Source organism: Trichomycterus rosablanca, chromosome 22, assembly GCF_030014385.1.
Source record: "Trichomycterus rosablanca isolate fTriRos1 chromosome 22, fTriRos1.hap1, whole genome shotgun sequence".
In the NCBI taxonomy this organism is placed as follows: Eukaryota; Metazoa; Chordata; class Actinopteri; order Siluriformes; family Trichomycteridae; genus Trichomycterus; species Trichomycterus rosablanca.
This window is the reverse complement of record NC_086009.1, coordinates 2,112,543-2,128,647: the sequence shown is the minus strand read 5'-3', so window position 1 is coordinate 2,128,647 and position 16,105 is coordinate 2,112,543. Positions and strand designations below refer to the sequence as shown.

Genomic DNA, 16,105 nt, shown 5'->3' with positions numbered 1-16,105 from the left:
GCAGATTAGTCTCATATTTACACTTTGATGACGTTTGACTGCATCGCTCAAGCCGAGCGCTGAACAAAACAACTGTTCATTGTTAATTTAAAATTAAATAAATAAATTGTTTTTTTTTTAAACAAACTGAACATGTTAAGTTTAAGGGTACAAATTTCTCAACGAAGGACGTTGAGTTTAAAAGATTTTGAGTTTAGGGGACGTTGAGTTACAAGGTACCACTGTATTTAGGTTGTTAATCCACTTTCTGTTCTGATAATTAGGGTCAAGAGAAATAAAACAAACAAATCAAGTTATGTTTATAGAGAGTGGATGTAACATGAATTAAAAACATGAATTAGAAACATTGCAGTGCACGACTTTCTATTTTTCAGACGGTATTAGAAGCTTGACAGACAGGCTGTATAACTTGGATTAAGTAAATAAATCTATACATATAATTCTTTACTCTGTAATAAATCAGTCACTAAAAAAAAATTCAGGCCGTCGTTGTAAAAAAAAGTAATAAAAATAAACGACAGTTCAGGCACTAACACAATATGTTTTATCCTTACAGTTATAAATAATGTAGAAATATATTTTAAAAACACAAGGATGAACAATTGTTCAAACATTTTTGTACACATGACCAAAAGGACGTGGACACCCGACCATGAGCATGCTGGACACCCCATTCCAGAACTATAGGAACTACTAGAGAGTCTCTCTTATCATCATGTTAGACGACAATATTTAAAAAAAAACTTCCCTGAGCCCTTCAATGCTGGTATAATCAGGGTTGCCAGATATGACATTGCAGAAGTTCTGCAATGGCAACCTAACAGACAAGTTAAGTTAAAACCATATTGTTTATGCTAAATAATGCAAATGTCACACTTTGTGTTTTGGGTTGTTTTTGGAATATTTTAAATCCAGCACTTATCAGTAATCGTGTACAAAAACGTATGTATGTTCATTCACAAATCTGTGTGAGCTGCTGTTACTGAAACTAAACAGGAAGTGCACTGATTTGGCCAGTGACATCACATGGATTGGAGCTGGTAAAGATAGTTAGGTGGCTGCATGTGTCTTGGAGGAAGCACGTGTTAGCCGTCGTGAATAGGAGAGACTTTTGATGACTGGAAACATCTAAACTGAGGAGGAAATAGGGGGTAAAGACAACACTGGAAATAAAATGTTCAGTATAAGTCTGTTAAGCCAAATTGCTTTGTTTTATGTAAACAAATGTCTTATTACAGTATTGGTTACCAAAAATGGAAAGAAATGTTCCTAATTATGATTCATTCTTCATTTCTTTCAGCAACCCAGTGATAAAAACCCACCACTCCTTAAAATATTTACAAATTGACCTGCAAAACCTTCAAGATTTTAAACTTTTGTCCCAGATGGAACCCCAAGGTCTCTGAAGTTTAATAGTTTTTTATATAGTTCATGACTGGGTGCACAGTCTTCGAGACTTGACGGCATTGCAGGTTCTTGCTTGTTGTTATCAGTGGAGTTGAGGGTCTGTGAGGTCTTTGTGTGGATGCACCAGTAAAGCTTTTGTTTTTGTCTTTTTTATCCATCTGTTTACCAAAATGAGACACGGGACACCATTGAGGTGAATTAGATAACTGTAAGTCTGGAATTTTGGACGTAAGGCACATGGATGAAACAAAGATGCTCAATCTTATCTGCAGAGCTCAGGAGACTCTAGAGGTTTTCATACCAGCCATGCAGGAGCTTCACCTCATACAGCTGAACACACATCTGGACTATTTAAATATAGCAGTGAGTGTAGCTCCTGCAGGGGGGAATAAAAACCTCTGCAGACCCCCCAGTTAAAAAAATCAGAGAATCAGATTTTACACAGCAGAGGTGAGACAGAACGCTTCTCCTCCATTCTGCACCGGTTTCTTCTCATCTGTCTTTTCTGGTCCGCTGGCATTTCCGTCATTGTCCTTTTCCTTCCCCTCTGCTTTCGCGCCTTCGTCGATATAAAGCAAAGGTTCTTTCTCCTCCCATTTCTGGACCTCCTTCGAACCCGGCCGTCCAACCCCTCCATTTTCTTCTGGGGCAACAAATGTACTGAGCATCACTTTGGTCCCGTCGTTCTGGTCCTCTTCCTGTCCAAGTCCTTCATCGAGTTCGTCACAGTCCGCTTTGTCCCCGCCTTCCAGTTTCACGGGTCCTGCCCAGACGTCAGTCTCCGCACCTTTCTTCTTCTTGGTGCGGTCATTCTTGTGTCCGAAGTTCTGCCTGCCGCTTTTCCTCTTGCAGTTCAAGGCGATGCCGATGACACAGAACAGTAAAATGCAAGAAATAATCACAGCAATAATGATGATGAGTAGACCGGGACTGCTGATGACATCGGGGTTGGTTGTCGAGTGATTTGGAGATGTAGAAATGGCTTCTGAGGTTGTTGCGATGGAAGTCGTATAAGCGGGAGTCTGAGATGGTGATGGAGTGCCGGCATCACTTCCTGTGGTGGTCTCTTCCTCTTCAGGTACAGGCTGAGTTGTGAGCCCAGTGGAAGCTGCGGTGGGTTCCTGGTGCATCGTGGTCGGCTCTGCGTCCTCAGATCTGGTGGTGTCAGGCCTTGCTGTTGTGATTAAGCCTAGTGTAGATGGAGACTCTTGGACAGTGGTTGTAGTTTCGGCATCTGGTTGCATCGCTGGTGTTTGATAGCTGCTTGCTGCTATAGTGGAACTATTATATTTATCATCAGCATTAATCGTTGTTGTATACTCAGTTGTATAAATAGCCTGATCAGAAATGCCTTCTATATCTGAATTATCCGTCGTTGGCGACTCTGGATTCTTAGTCGTAGGAATTTCAGGATCAGAAATGCCCCCTGAGGTGGGACTTTGAGTCCCATTTGATTCTGGATCGTCATCAAGTTTGCTACTCAATGTTGGATGATCTATTAAGGTTGAATTTTCAGGTACGGAAACACTGGCGCTATCCAGAGACAGACTTGTCCTATCTGTGAGTGACGGATGAGTTACTGACGTCCCGGTGGTTTTCTCGGGTTCTGCACTGGTTTCTGTTTCCTGTGCATGCAGGAGTTTGATCTGTGGTCCAAAAGCCAGCCAGAAAAGCAACGTGTACACAAAAACGTACATCCTGTTTCTGACCACAGCAGCACTTCAGTGAAGATTGATCTTGTTTTTAGTCACTGTGGGCTGAGTTGCTTAGTGAGGGGATACGACTGGCTCAGGTTTATGGCTCAGGTTTTTGTATGAATGCTTCTGTATGAACTTTCACGTTATTTCATGTAGATTATTCGTTTTGTTTTATTATTAACAACCGTCGCTTCACATGAACAGACTCGTTTTGTTTAGTTCCTTCTCCGTGTCTCTACTGTTTGGTGAGGTTAAGCTTGTGTAGATGTAGGCCGGAAAGGCGGACGCCTCTCTTCCCCTTTCTTCCTCTTTCCCTCGTTCAGTGCTGCTGCGGTGAGAAATGGAAAATAAAAGTCACTATTATGTAAAGAATTAAGAATTCACTTGTTATTTTCATTGCATTGAACAGAATGTCCCTTTTTTTCCAGAAATGAGGTTTGTACTACATATGTACCATGTAAACCAAAAGCACAAATAATGCACCTTTATTAGTACAGCTCAGTCCAGTCTTTTAGAATATTTGCCCTTGAACTACTATGGTCTTATTGACAGAATTGTTGGAGTTCAATCTTTTCTGGCTGGACTTTCCAGGCTAGGCTTGATTTTCAATAAAAATCACATATTATTAATTGATAAGGGGTCAGGACTTACTACCATAAAACTCTCAAAAACAAGAATCAGGGCAGTTGTAGCCTAGCAGTTAAGGTACTGGACTAGTAATTGAAAGGTTGCTGGTTCAAGCCCTCACCACTGCCAGTTTTCCACTGTTGGGCCCTTGAGCAAGGCCCTTAAGCCTCAATTGCTTATACAATATACTGTCACAGTTCTGTAAGTCACTTTGGATAAAAGTGTCAACAAATGTAAATGTAAAGAATCACAAACTGTGAACAAATTATACAGTGACAGTTTGGGTGAGAAGTAAACTTTATATATTAGCTAACTAACGACCCATGAACTGTTTCTTTTACTTTTTATCTTTTTTGCGAGGGTACAAGTATTACTCAGTAATAATTGGAACACAAACTTCTCAGCCCAGAACACTTTCACATTTATAAGTTTAGGCCTAATAATTCCTCACTGATGATAATGATTCACTATAGTTTGGGTCCTTTATATATAATAGGGCAAGTTTGACTGCACCCATAAACAATGAGGTGGAACAGTGGTCTCATTGCCTAGGTGGATAGGAAAAATAAACGTGTTACTTTATGTCAAGACAGAATTTGAATGTAAATAAAGAACTACCAGAAAAATGAGCTGCCATGATTTAAACTACTGGAATGACTGGTGACTGTCTACATTTAAGCAAGGTTTTAATCACCATGGGCTTAGACGCTGCCATGCAAATAAAGTCCTTCAGCTCCACAATTCCACCTTAAATCTGGACTTAAGGTGCTTACTAATCACATAATCAAAGCACATTAACTACCAAGCTATGTGGACAATACAACCTATATTCCAACAGTATTTTATTCATAACAGACGTGCTTGTTTAGCTTTGTAATTAGATCTAAACATCAGAACATTGTTTCACCTTTACCATAAGGAGCTAGGTTGGGTTTTTTACCAGTCCTTGGCAAGAAAAATCCACATACGGTTCCATATACATTTTAATAAATGCAGTCAAAGTAGCTTTAAGTACACAGGGTGTCCCTGAAGTCTGGACACATGGGCAAAATGCATACACAATAAATTAATGCATATTACAATAAACATTTTAATTCATTAGAATATTAATCAATAATATATTCAGTGTGTTTTCACTATTTGTGTGTGAATTTTAGTAAACATATAGTTAGTTATAGTTAGTGATATTTCCTATGTGTCCAGACTTTAGGGACCCTGTATAACCAGCAATGGTCAATCTTTTTTTACTACTGAGTAAGTACAAGGCCACGTTACAACAACAAAAACCATTTAACAGTTTTTCTTACACTAAATGAATAATCTGCTTAGCTGTATGTTTATTTTTGATGCAGCAGATCAGATTTTGAGAAAAACCCACAACAAACCAAGTGCCTTCAAAGACTCTGCAAACCGTCTCTGACTCCTATTAAATGTACATTTATTTACATTGTGCTTTGGACAGAAAATGTGTGGTTCAGTTTATTTTAACCTAAATGTATTTATTACTATGTTATTAGCAATGCTCAACTCTGTGTCTTTGACATTGACCACAAATAGAGCACTGGTAACGACACATGCGACCAGTAAAGCATTCTGGCTTCCGTTTATCTTCTAGCAAAAGTGTTTTGGATTTCAAAATCAGCAGTGTGTTAAGTAATATGTTAGGAACGGTTAACAGATCGGTGTTTCTGGTCCAGATGCTTGTAAATCTTAAGCTTGTAATTAGAATAACTTTTTATTACTTTAGAAAAAAAAAAAAAAAAAAAACTTTTAAGGTGGATAGTTGATCCATACATTTAAGTACATTAACATTTAGGTGATATTTGTTGTTTGCATTGTTTTGTGCATGAAATGTTTAGATTTCAGTTTTCCATTCCATCCAATCTGACTGCTGTTGTTTTTTGTGCAGAGTCTTGCTTGTTTCTTTGCCTACTGACTCTCTCATGCTCTCTAGTTCACACTTTACACTTTACTGTAGTAAAAACAGACCACTTACATTGTAATTATAATTATACATCTTGCAGAGTGGTATTTTAGTTCTACCTCAACATTACAAATTCAAACATTTGGTCCGAGCTCAAGTCTGATTCTTACCTGCATTAGCGCGAGTCGGTTCTTCACCGCCGCCACTGTGCATCTATCACGAAAGCGTCTCGCACATGTACAGATGACCTATATCCTCCTCGCTCGCTCTTCCTCTTTTTTTTACCTCTTTATTCTGTCAGTTGTTCTTACGCCTGAGCCTGATCGATCTTGATTTTACTGTAGCGCGCTTTACACTGTGTTACCTGAGAGTACTGATCACTTGTCGCTCGGCTTTGTGCTGAAGTTAGTAAATAAAAAGGGAAGCTGGGTGGGAAGCTGCACGTTGGGTGTGTTGAAACACACGAGATTCTTTTTGTGTGTGGTTTTAGAGAAGAGAAGAAAAAAACGTTTTTGACCCGTTCGCATGTGCAGTGGATACAGACCAGGCCTGGGTGGGGCTGATAAACTTCAAAAGTGTGAAAGCAAGAAAAGATGGTGAGTTTGATGGTAAAAGAAATGCACCTTCTCAAGAGCTCACGGCTTCATCAGTCTGAGGGGCTGAGTCTCATGCTACAAAGCTGATGTGGGATTAGCACTTACATCATCACTTCTGCAAAGAACATGCAAAGAACATGATGCTATTGTCACCCTCAAGCACTGGAAAATGTTACCTTCTGGTCTGCTGGTAAACCATCACTGAAGGTTTTCTAAAAATATTTTTAAAATATTTACCCTTGAACCTTTTTTACTGTGGTCTTATTGACAGAATTGTTGGAGTCCAATCTTTTTTGGCTGCACTTTCAAGGCTAGGCCTGACTATCAATAAAAATCACATATTATTAATTGATAAGCGGTCAGAACTTACTGCTCTTAATACTCTCAAAAACAAAAATCAGGGCAGCTGTAGCCTAGCATTTAAGGTACTGGACTAGTAATCGAAAGGTTGCTGGTTCAAGCCCTCACCACCACCAGTTTTCCAGAGCAAGGCCATTAACCCTCAATTGCTTGGACAGATACTGTCACAGTTCCACAGTGTTGTAAGTCCCTTTGAATAAAGGAAACGCCTCTCTTGCTAAATATCAAATATATAAAGTAAAAAATCACAAACTGTGAACAAATTATACAGTGACAGTTGGGGTGGGAAGTAAACTTTATATATTAGCTAACTAACAACCCATGAACTGTTTTACCTTTGACCTTTTTACCTTTTACAAGCCTTTTTACAAGTACAAGTATTAATTAGAAGAAACAGACCCCCATCCCCCCAAAATTCGAACCACGAACACACACAATAACATACTACAGTTATTCAAACTCCAGACACGCTACCACGATACACTCATACCCATTACAACATCGTGTGACTGCTGTTTTCATCAACTACTTTATCCTGACCAGGGCTTCAGCAAATCCAAATTCCAAACAAATCTTGTCCGTGTGGACACCCGGCCAGCCAATAGCCGGGTTAGAATCTTAGCTGGCTTGTGGGCTGGCTAATTAGAACTCGGCGCCACCCAGACACTTCGAACATAGTCCACCATCCATCCAAATAATATCTGCCCAATAATGGCTCCTGTGCTGATCCCATCCACTGATGTCCAGGTCAGAGTATAAACTCCTCTGGTTCATTAACCTTCCTCTTTGTTCAATAGTACAAAGAGAAACATGCTAACGCCACCATTTCCTCTTTTAACACAATGTTCCCTTTGTACACAAACACTCCCTGTTTATAAACTGATTTATTTTAAAACATTTTACTGGTGCTGATAGTCAGATAAATAAAAACACTTTATAAATTCTACTCATACAGGTACAATCAAACATTTTCAGACACTCGTGAGGGACGTGTATCTCACTGCAGTGTTGGGATTTTAATAATTTATTATTTATTTAAATGTTCTTCCTTTTGAGGTCATTGCTGAAAGGTCTGGATTAGGATTTTTGGTTATGTTCTAATGTGTCCTGGTATACGTAATGTACAGAGACGCAGCAGGTGTAATAACAGGTATAATAAATCAGTTATACAGTATAAAGTAAACAATATGCTTCCAATGTTGTGGCAACAGTTTAGGGAAGGGCCTTTCCTGTTCCAGCATGACTGTACCCCTGGGCACAAAGCGAGCTCTATAAAGACACGAAGGCTTATTTTTACTGTACAGAGCTCTGACCTCAGTCCTACTGAACTGCTCTGGAATGAAGTTGAACATCAATTAAGGCTTTCTTGACCAACATCAGTGACCATCCGTACAAACGCTCTTTTGACTGGACTGCCTCTGGGTGTGAATGACGCAGTGTTTTCACGATGTGCTCTGGAGACTATTTTTATGTCTGATTACGCAATCTTATTAACCTAAAACACTGTGAAATGAGAAATAAATAAAGATTATTATTATTATGAATCATATTTCGTTTATTGTGCATTAGAAAAATACTCTTTATGAGCAACAATATTAGATATTATGAGTCTTTAATCTTTATATTGTTCAAGAGGTCCTGTGGTACCAGGTAATAAGGTGCTCAATCATCCAGTAATAGCAAGTCCAAGCCCAAGCTGGGTGTCTAAAATGGCATCTCTCAGGGTGGCCTGGATGGCATTCATGTCTACTCTACCAAGCACAGCATTCTTGGACTTCAAGCTTTGTATATAGTCGGGGCAGAAGCATGTTTTAACCCTGACCTTCCCAGCCTGGTACTTATCAAGCCACTCAGTAAATGGAGGCAAACTGTCATTGACAGAACTGGAGTAAAATGGAGTCCAGTGACTTCACGATGCGTCCACATCCACGTTTCTTACTCGCCAGAAATCTGTAATATCCTGCAGTGTCACCTTGGGCTGGATCCACAAGTCCTCCTCTTTCTCTTCCTTCCTCTCGTCTTTTGTCTTTGCCGGCCTCTTCTTTTGCCTTTTGGATCCTTTCTTGTTCGCCTCTATGGTGGTGCCATTGGCGTACCAGAACTCCACCCTGTCCTCGGCAGATGTGTAATGCTCAGCCCACAGGCTCTCTCGCTCCTTAGCCGCCTTCTGTTCTCCTTTATCCCGGCGTCCCTTCAGTCTTGCCCTCTTCTTTATGACGGAAAGCCGCACCCACAGGAATATGGTGAGACCCAGGAAGATGGAAGCGGTCATCCCCAGACTCCAGAGGGTGACAAAACAGACCAGTTTAGATGAACGGCCAGAAGTAACTGATACGTCTTTATCATTGTCATAGCAGTTTGGCCACAGTGTCCATTTAGTCTCTGTTCTGGAGACGTTTTCTGAGGCGTTGGTGGTGGATAAAAGAGTGGTCCAGGTGTATGAAGCCTCTGTTCTTGTAGCACTTCGTGTTTCAGTGATGTTTGTAACATTATTAAGATTTATTGAAGTTACAGTGAGATCCTCACCCGTTGTAGCCTCTGCTGTGGTTGTACCTTGTGTTTCGGTGCTGTTTGTAGCTGTGGTGATACCTTCACCCGTTGTAGCCTCTGCTGTGGTTGTACTTTGTGTTTCGGTGCTGTTTGTAGCTACGGTGATACCTTCACCTGTTATAGCCTCCGTCCTGGTTGTGTCATCACTTCTGGTGGTGTTTATCGAGTTGTATGTGTTGGTTGTTTGAGCTGTGCTGTGATCCTCCGTGGTTTTTTGGTCAGTTTGAGCTTCTGGAGTCATGCTTACATCAGTTGTGGAGACCAAAGGCTCTTCTGTGTTCTGAGTGGACTCAAGATTCAAAGTCTGAACTTGGATTGAATGGTCTGTTGTTGGTGTTATCTCATAATATTCTGTTGATTCGTTGATCTCATCCTTCCATGTGACCGTGGAAGCTGTGGTGGAGCTTGCTTCTGTATTGCTTGTTGACTTTTCACTTCTTCCTTCTGTCCAAGTCAGAAAGGATGTTGTTTGGACGGCATGGTCCGCCTGGACGGTTGTTGATAGCCCCGTGGTGACTGTGTGCTCTTGCAATGTGACTCTGGTGACAGTTCCTGTTTCTGGGTTGTCATTCTTCGTTGCCAAACTTGTGGAATTTAAAGAGACAGTCACCACCTCGGGACTTGTGATGTGCTGAATGGAGTTGATTGTGCTGCCATTGTCTGTTGTGTTTGTAAAATCGTTTTGGGTCTTAAAACCAGGGACTTCTGTTCCTGATGGTATTGTAATGGATTGGGTCTGGTCTGTAGACAGTGATGCTGTTGGTACTGTTTTCCATACTGTGGTCATCTGCAGTGCTGTTGTTGTGCTGGGATCTGTGTTTGTTGTGGAATTGAGGGAACAGGTCATGAGAACCTGAGCCATCCATACGGTTAGAGACACTGCAGTCGTCTTCATGGTCTTATCTGTAAGAGACAAAGACTGAGACCTTAGAAAGCAACTGGTAGTTTCAGACTCTCTTTATACTCTGAGATCTTGTTCATTAAGATACACACACACACACACACACACAAAGAAAAGTGGTTTATAAAAGCTAAAAACTTTCAGTTCAAATTGATCAAACTGAGGGTTTTTTTTATCATGTGACCTGACAAATCGTAAAGCATAAGTGGTTAAAGACTCGCCATTTTGTAACATCACACTTATTTGTGTTTGCTGTCTGCCTCTATCGCACCCACACCCGTTCTAAAACCACATGCCTCAGCAGTTGACGCTATTTTTAAGAATGATACGTAGAACCAAACCTTTCGGACCCGTCGTCTAACAATTCAGCTCAATAAAAAGCTTTCAATTGCTCATATAAACAAAAACAAAACACACCATACCTCTTTCTGTGACTCTCGTCTGGTCATCTCTTCCTCTTTCTCCATGGTTTCCTCTTTTACGCGTACAACACCGGGCCCCGATGCTTTCTGGGATGCCTTACGTTGACAACTCGTGGCGGAAATGACTGTTCGGTTGCCATCACAACGAGGTACGAAATGAGGGGAGGATGTGGTGAAGAAGCTCGTCCTCCCATCTTTCACCCAAACCCAAATGCACAAGAGCTGTGCACATCCTGTTCACTCACCAAACATCCAACGGTGGCTGTTAGGTAACATCAAACAATTATTTATTACAGTGCTTCCTAAAGATGTCCATCACAAAGTGAAATCCAGCCACGCTAATCAGGAAGTTCACCCACACTGGTGGATTTGAAGCAGTTACCAGTTCCATTAGGGTGTGTTTGAATCTCCAGGAAATGGGTTGGTGAACACAAATTTAGCAATACCGCTTTTAAATGGGTGTTGTCATTTCACAGAAATAGGCTAAAAGAAAATGCTACGATAACATTTTGCATAACAGTACAATTTTTTTACTGAGGTTATCTCAGTTGATAACCCTAATGTTGTATTAGTGGGGTCATCTTCTTTGATTTCCTTAGTCTTACAAGTATAAACCTAATGAGTTTCTTGATTAAGGAATCAGCTTTAATCATATGAGTTTGGAACCTGGTTTCCTTAAAAAAATATATGACTAAGCCTCTATAAAGCAACTTTGAGACTGGGTTAATGATCATTTATAGGTACCAACAAGCCACTCGATTGTAAAAGTAGTGCCGCTACTAAGAAATAGTAAATAAAATAATTATACTGCTTGTGATTCTACCTCTCAATACTACTGACACTCCTGAAACAGAAACCTAAAATTAACCTTAAACAACCCAAGTGCAGAAGAGAAACTCTAAATAATCAGAGATCTTATATATCTCCAAATATCTAGTACCTCTGCAACCACAAGAAGTAGTTTGCTTTGTGTTGTGCCTGTTTTGTCCCCAGTGGCCTTCCATAGCTGCTGTGCTGTGTTTCATTAGGATTGTTGTGGATTAGTGGTATGAAGTAGTTTAATCTCTTTAGTTGGCAGAGACACCGTGTATGTGTGTGTTATGAGATTAATTGGAGAGAAAAGCCGACTGGAACTGAACCTCTAGAGTCTAGACCACAGCAGGAGTACTGAAGAAGAGAGCACTACAGCAATCAGGACCTATGAAATGGACAGTGAGGAGGAGAAGGAGTATGAGACGTCTTTAGAAAAAGAAGAGGACAGTGAAGAGGGAAGGGACGAGGGCAGGGACGAGGGCAGGGACGGCAAAGACCCAGAAAGCGAGGATGAAGAAGATGAAATAGAAAATTATGCTGAGACGGAGACAGACGAATTAAAATATGCGAAGGACTGGAATGGGTTTCTTGTTGATGGAGGAACAGAGAGGAGTCCAAGAGAAGATCTAGTGTTGGAGTGGAAGCCGGGTGACCCTGTTACCCCTCAGTATGTCCTCACACTGCCAGGATACACTGAGGGTGAGTAGGCCAAACCCATTAATGTGGATGCCAAGCATGCAGGAGGAATTACAATGCAGATTTGTAGAGCTACTTTTTGCAAAATGAACAACACTTATGGCTTTTAGGCAAATCGGTTTTTCCTCACAACCTCAAAATTGACTCATTATGTCTGTTCACATCAGGGTTATTATAAATATATACAGTGGGGCCAAAAAGTATTTAGTCAGCCACTGATTGTGCAGGTTCTCCTACTTAGAAAGATGAGAGAGGTCTGTAATTTTCATCATAGCTACACTTCAACTATGAGAGACAAAATGAGAAAAAAAAATCCAGGAAATCACATTGTAGGATTTTTAAAGAATTTATTTGTAAATTATGGTGGAAAATAAGTATTTGGTCAATAACAAACAAGCAAGATTTCTGGCTCTCACAGACCTGTAACTTCTTCTTTAAGAAACTCTTCTGTCCTCCACTCGTTACCTGTATTAATGGCACCTGTTTGACCTCGTTATCTGTATAAAAGACACCTGTCCACAGCCTCAAACAATCAGACTCCAAACTCAACCATGGCCAAGACCAAAGAGCTGTCGAAGGACACCAGGAAGAAAATTGTAGACCTGCACCAGGCTGGGAAGAGTGAATCTACAATAGGCAAGCAGGTTGGTGTGAATAAATCAACTGTGGAAGCAATTGTAAGAAAATGGAACATATACAAGACCATTGATAATCTCCCTTGGGGTCAAGATCTCATCCCGTGGGGTCAAAATGATCATGAGAACGGTGAGCAAAAATCCCAGAACTACACGGAGGGACCCGATGAATGACCTGCAGAGAGCTGGGACCAAAGTAACAAAGGCTACCATCAGTGTACACACTACGCCGAGAGGGACTCAAATCCTGCAGTGCCAGGCGTGTCCCCCTGATTAAGCCAGTACATGTCTAGGCCCGTCTGAAGTTTGTCAGAGAGCATATGGATGATCCAGAAGAGGATTGGGAGAATATCATGTGGTCAGATGAAACCAAAATGGAACTCAAGAAGAAGAACCCAAGAACACCATACCTACTGTGAAGCATGGGGGTGGAAACATCATGCTTTGGGGCTGTTTTTCTGCAAAGGGGACAGGAAGACTGATCCATGTTAAGGGAAGAATGAACGGGGCCATGTATCGTGAGATTTTAAGCCAAAACCTCCTTCCATCAGTGAGAGCATTGAAGATGGAACGTGGCTGGGTCTTCCAGCATGACAATGATCCCAAACACACTGCTCGGGCAATGAAGGAGTGGCTCCGTAAAAAGCATTTCAAGGTCCTGGAGTGGCCTAGCCAGTCTCCAGACCTCAACCCCATAGAAAATTTGTGGAGTCCGTGTTGCCCAGCGACAGCCCCAAAACATCACTGCTCTAGAGGAGATCTGCATGGAGGAATGGGCCAAAATACCAGCCACAGTGTGTGCAAACCTGGTGAAGACTTACAGGAAACGTTTGACCTCTGTCATTGCCAACAAAGGTTATGTTACAAAGTATTGAGTTGAACTTTTGTTATTGACCAAATACTTATTTTCCACCATAATTTACAAATAAATTCTTTAAAAATCCTACAATGTGATTTCCTGGATTTTTTTTTCTCATTTTGTCTCTCATAGTTGAAGTGTAGCTATGATGAAAATTACAGACCTCTCTCATCTTTCTAAGTAGGAGAACCTGCACAATCAGTGGCTGACTAAATACTTTTTGGCCCCACTGTATATATATACTGTATATATATATATATATTAGACTAAACTTACAAATATATTTCAGTTGACTAGACAGATCCCATAGGGGAAGTCAGTTATTACAGCAGCTCCAGGTACATTAAAGCAAAAGGTATTAAAGTACAAAGAATTAAAGTACACAAGTAATGTTGTACACACTATGTAATTGAATACACAGAATAAAAAATTTAGTCATATAAAAAACTTAAGAAGTATCCTAGCATTAAATATTTTAGATGAGATATGTAATATGTGATATACTAAGCTGTTGTAGTGTTAAATAATAACAGATATGTAGTATAGTCTTTATAAACAGAGTGCTAGAACATGCTCCATGAGTCTGTCCTGATAGTAGTTTAGTGTTCAATGAAGTCCCGAGCTAGGAAAAAACCTAAATGTAACCTGAATTTCTTATGGAAATTAAGGTAATATAAAAAGAAGTAAATATATAAAAAAGAGGAGTGTGTTCTCTAATTAAAACACTGAATTCTTTTAACTGAACGTATTTTTAATAATTTATGTACAGATTATCTGTGCTCTCCAGAGGACAACATCTACAACATCAGCTTTTCCCGCTTCAATATCCGAGACCTTGCGGGAGGAGCTGTTCTCCTGGATCTAAAGCGACATCGACCGACAGGTACATGTGTTCATATAAAAAGGGTTAATTTGACCTACACATTTTCCATTATATCTTACCTCAGCCCTCTATAGTTTAATCTGTGTGACTGTCTTTTTACCTTTAGAAATTACAGATGTCATGGAGCCAGATGTGGGACGTTTTATCCAATATCGTTTCGCACCTGCTTTTCTCCGACTGAGGGAGATCGGAGCCACGTATGTCACATACTAAATTTAAATACTAAATCATACCTATATGACTAGGCTGACATAACCATTCCTCTCTGTCTCAGGTTGGAGTTTACTGTAGGCGGTAAAGCAGTGAACAGATTTAGGCTGATAGAGAGGCACTATTTCAGAGAAACACTACTGAAGACCTTTGATTTTGAGATTGGCTTCTGCATCCCGTACAGTAGGAACACCTGTGAACACATCTACACTCTACCAGATCTGGATTCACACACCAGTAAGCAATACAGAACCTCACCAACAACACAACCCTACTCACCGTCCAGATGGTTAATTATTCCAGTCCATTACAGCATATAATTTATTCCAGTTCTCAAAATTGAGAACTGCTTCAATACACTTGTCTACAATTGTAGCTGGAATGTAAATGTGTGATGCTCTTCTATGAAGCTGCAGTTTTATGTCACTGTACAAAAATAGATGTAGAACAATCACATTTCTCTCTTTTTAGTTGAGGAGATGATCGCCAATCCGTTCGCTGCGAGGTCTGACAGTTTCTACTTTGCTAACAATAAGCTGATCATGCACCACAAAGCAGAGTACTCCTTCAGGCAGGGAATGAAGACAGACCTGGACTGAACAATCAAGCATCCCATCTAAATGATGAAAAATGCATACCTTGTACTATCATTATACCAGTGATCATTTGCACAAACTGAATTCAGAAATTCATGTATTTATTCATTCATCTAATAAACACATACCACCCACTCATGTATTTACTGTCTTAAGGTTTAATAGCAATTTAGAGCAGCCAGTTTACTTACTATATGATTTTGGGGGTGGGAGGACACTGCAGTACCCAAAGGAAACCCAAGTGGACACAGGGATGAGCTCTCACAGAGGTGAGGTTTAAACCAAGGGAATGAGGACCCTAGTATTGTCTGGCACCCATAAACCTACTATTCCGTTCAGTATTGATTATTTATTTATAAGGATTTTAACGTCATGTTTTACACACTTTGGTTACATTCATGACAGAAATGGTAGTTACTGCTTACACAAGATTCATCAGTTCGTATGTTTAATCTCAAACACAGTCATGGACAATTTAGTGTCTCCAATTTACCTCACTTGCATGTTTTTGGACTGTGGGAGGAAACCGGAGCTCCCGGAAGAAACCCATGCAGACCCGGGGAGAACATGCAAACTCCACACAGAAACCACACAGGACCCAGACCGCCCCACCTAGGGATCGAACCAAGAACCTTCTTGCTGTGAGGCAACAGTGCCACCCCAGTATTGATTATAAAATAGTAATATTGGTAGTAGATGATAAATAGATGATAAAGTAAAATAGTAGTAGAAAATAGTACATTTACAAAATAGTTGAAGTAGTAACACTAGAGGTAGCCTAGTGGGTAGAGCTTTGGGCTATCAACTAAAAGGTTTAGAGTTTGAATCCCAGCTCTGTTTTGCAGCCACTGTTGGGCCCTTGAGCAAGGCCCTTAACCCTCTCTGCTCCAGGGGAGCTGTATGACGGCTGACCCTACGTTCTGACCCCA

General features: G+C 40.5%; 3 protein-coding genes across 3 annotated transcripts; 1 reads left to right on the top strand and 2 right to left on the bottom strand.

The window, feature by feature from the left end:
• Nucleotides 1-282: 282 nt before the first annotated feature.
• Nucleotides 283-6,048, bottom strand: si:ch73-248e21.7 (mucin-2). The gene is made up of 2 exons (XM_062984754.1): nucleotides 5,826-6,048; nucleotides 283-3,432 (listed from the first exon to the last, which is right to left on the bottom strand). Exon 2 carries the CDS (start codon nucleotides 3,102-3,104, stop codon nucleotides 1,845-1,847), a length of 1,260 nt encoding a protein of 419 aa, XP_062840824.1. The 5' UTR covers nucleotides 3,105-3,432; nucleotides 5,826-6,048; the 3' UTR covers nucleotides 283-1,844.
• A 2,112-nt stretch (nucleotides 6,049-8,160) lies between these two features.
• On the bottom strand, nucleotides 8,161-10,500 carry si:ch73-248e21.5 (location of vulva defective 1). Its single transcript, XM_062984753.1, has 2 exons — nucleotides 10,485-10,500; nucleotides 8,161-10,064 (listed from the first exon to the last, which is right to left on the bottom strand). Exon 2 carries the CDS (start codon nucleotides 10,054-10,056, stop codon nucleotides 8,521-8,523), a length of 1,536 nt encoding a protein of 511 aa, XP_062840823.1. The 5' UTR covers nucleotides 10,057-10,064; nucleotides 10,485-10,500; the 3' UTR covers nucleotides 8,161-8,520.
• Nucleotides 10,501-11,689: 1,189 nt separating this feature from the next.
• unc119.2 (unc-119 lipid binding chaperone B homolog 2) lies at nucleotides 11,690-15,300 on the top strand. Its single transcript, XM_062985007.1, has 5 exons — nucleotides 11,690-11,996; nucleotides 14,257-14,370; nucleotides 14,477-14,567; nucleotides 14,645-14,817; nucleotides 15,052-15,300. The coding sequence occupies exons 1-5, from the start codon at nucleotides 11,690-11,692 to the stop codon at nucleotides 15,177-15,179; spliced, it is 813 nt and encodes a 270-aa protein (XP_062841077.1). The 3' UTR covers nucleotides 15,180-15,300.
• Nucleotides 15,301-16,105: the final 805 nt, after the last annotated feature.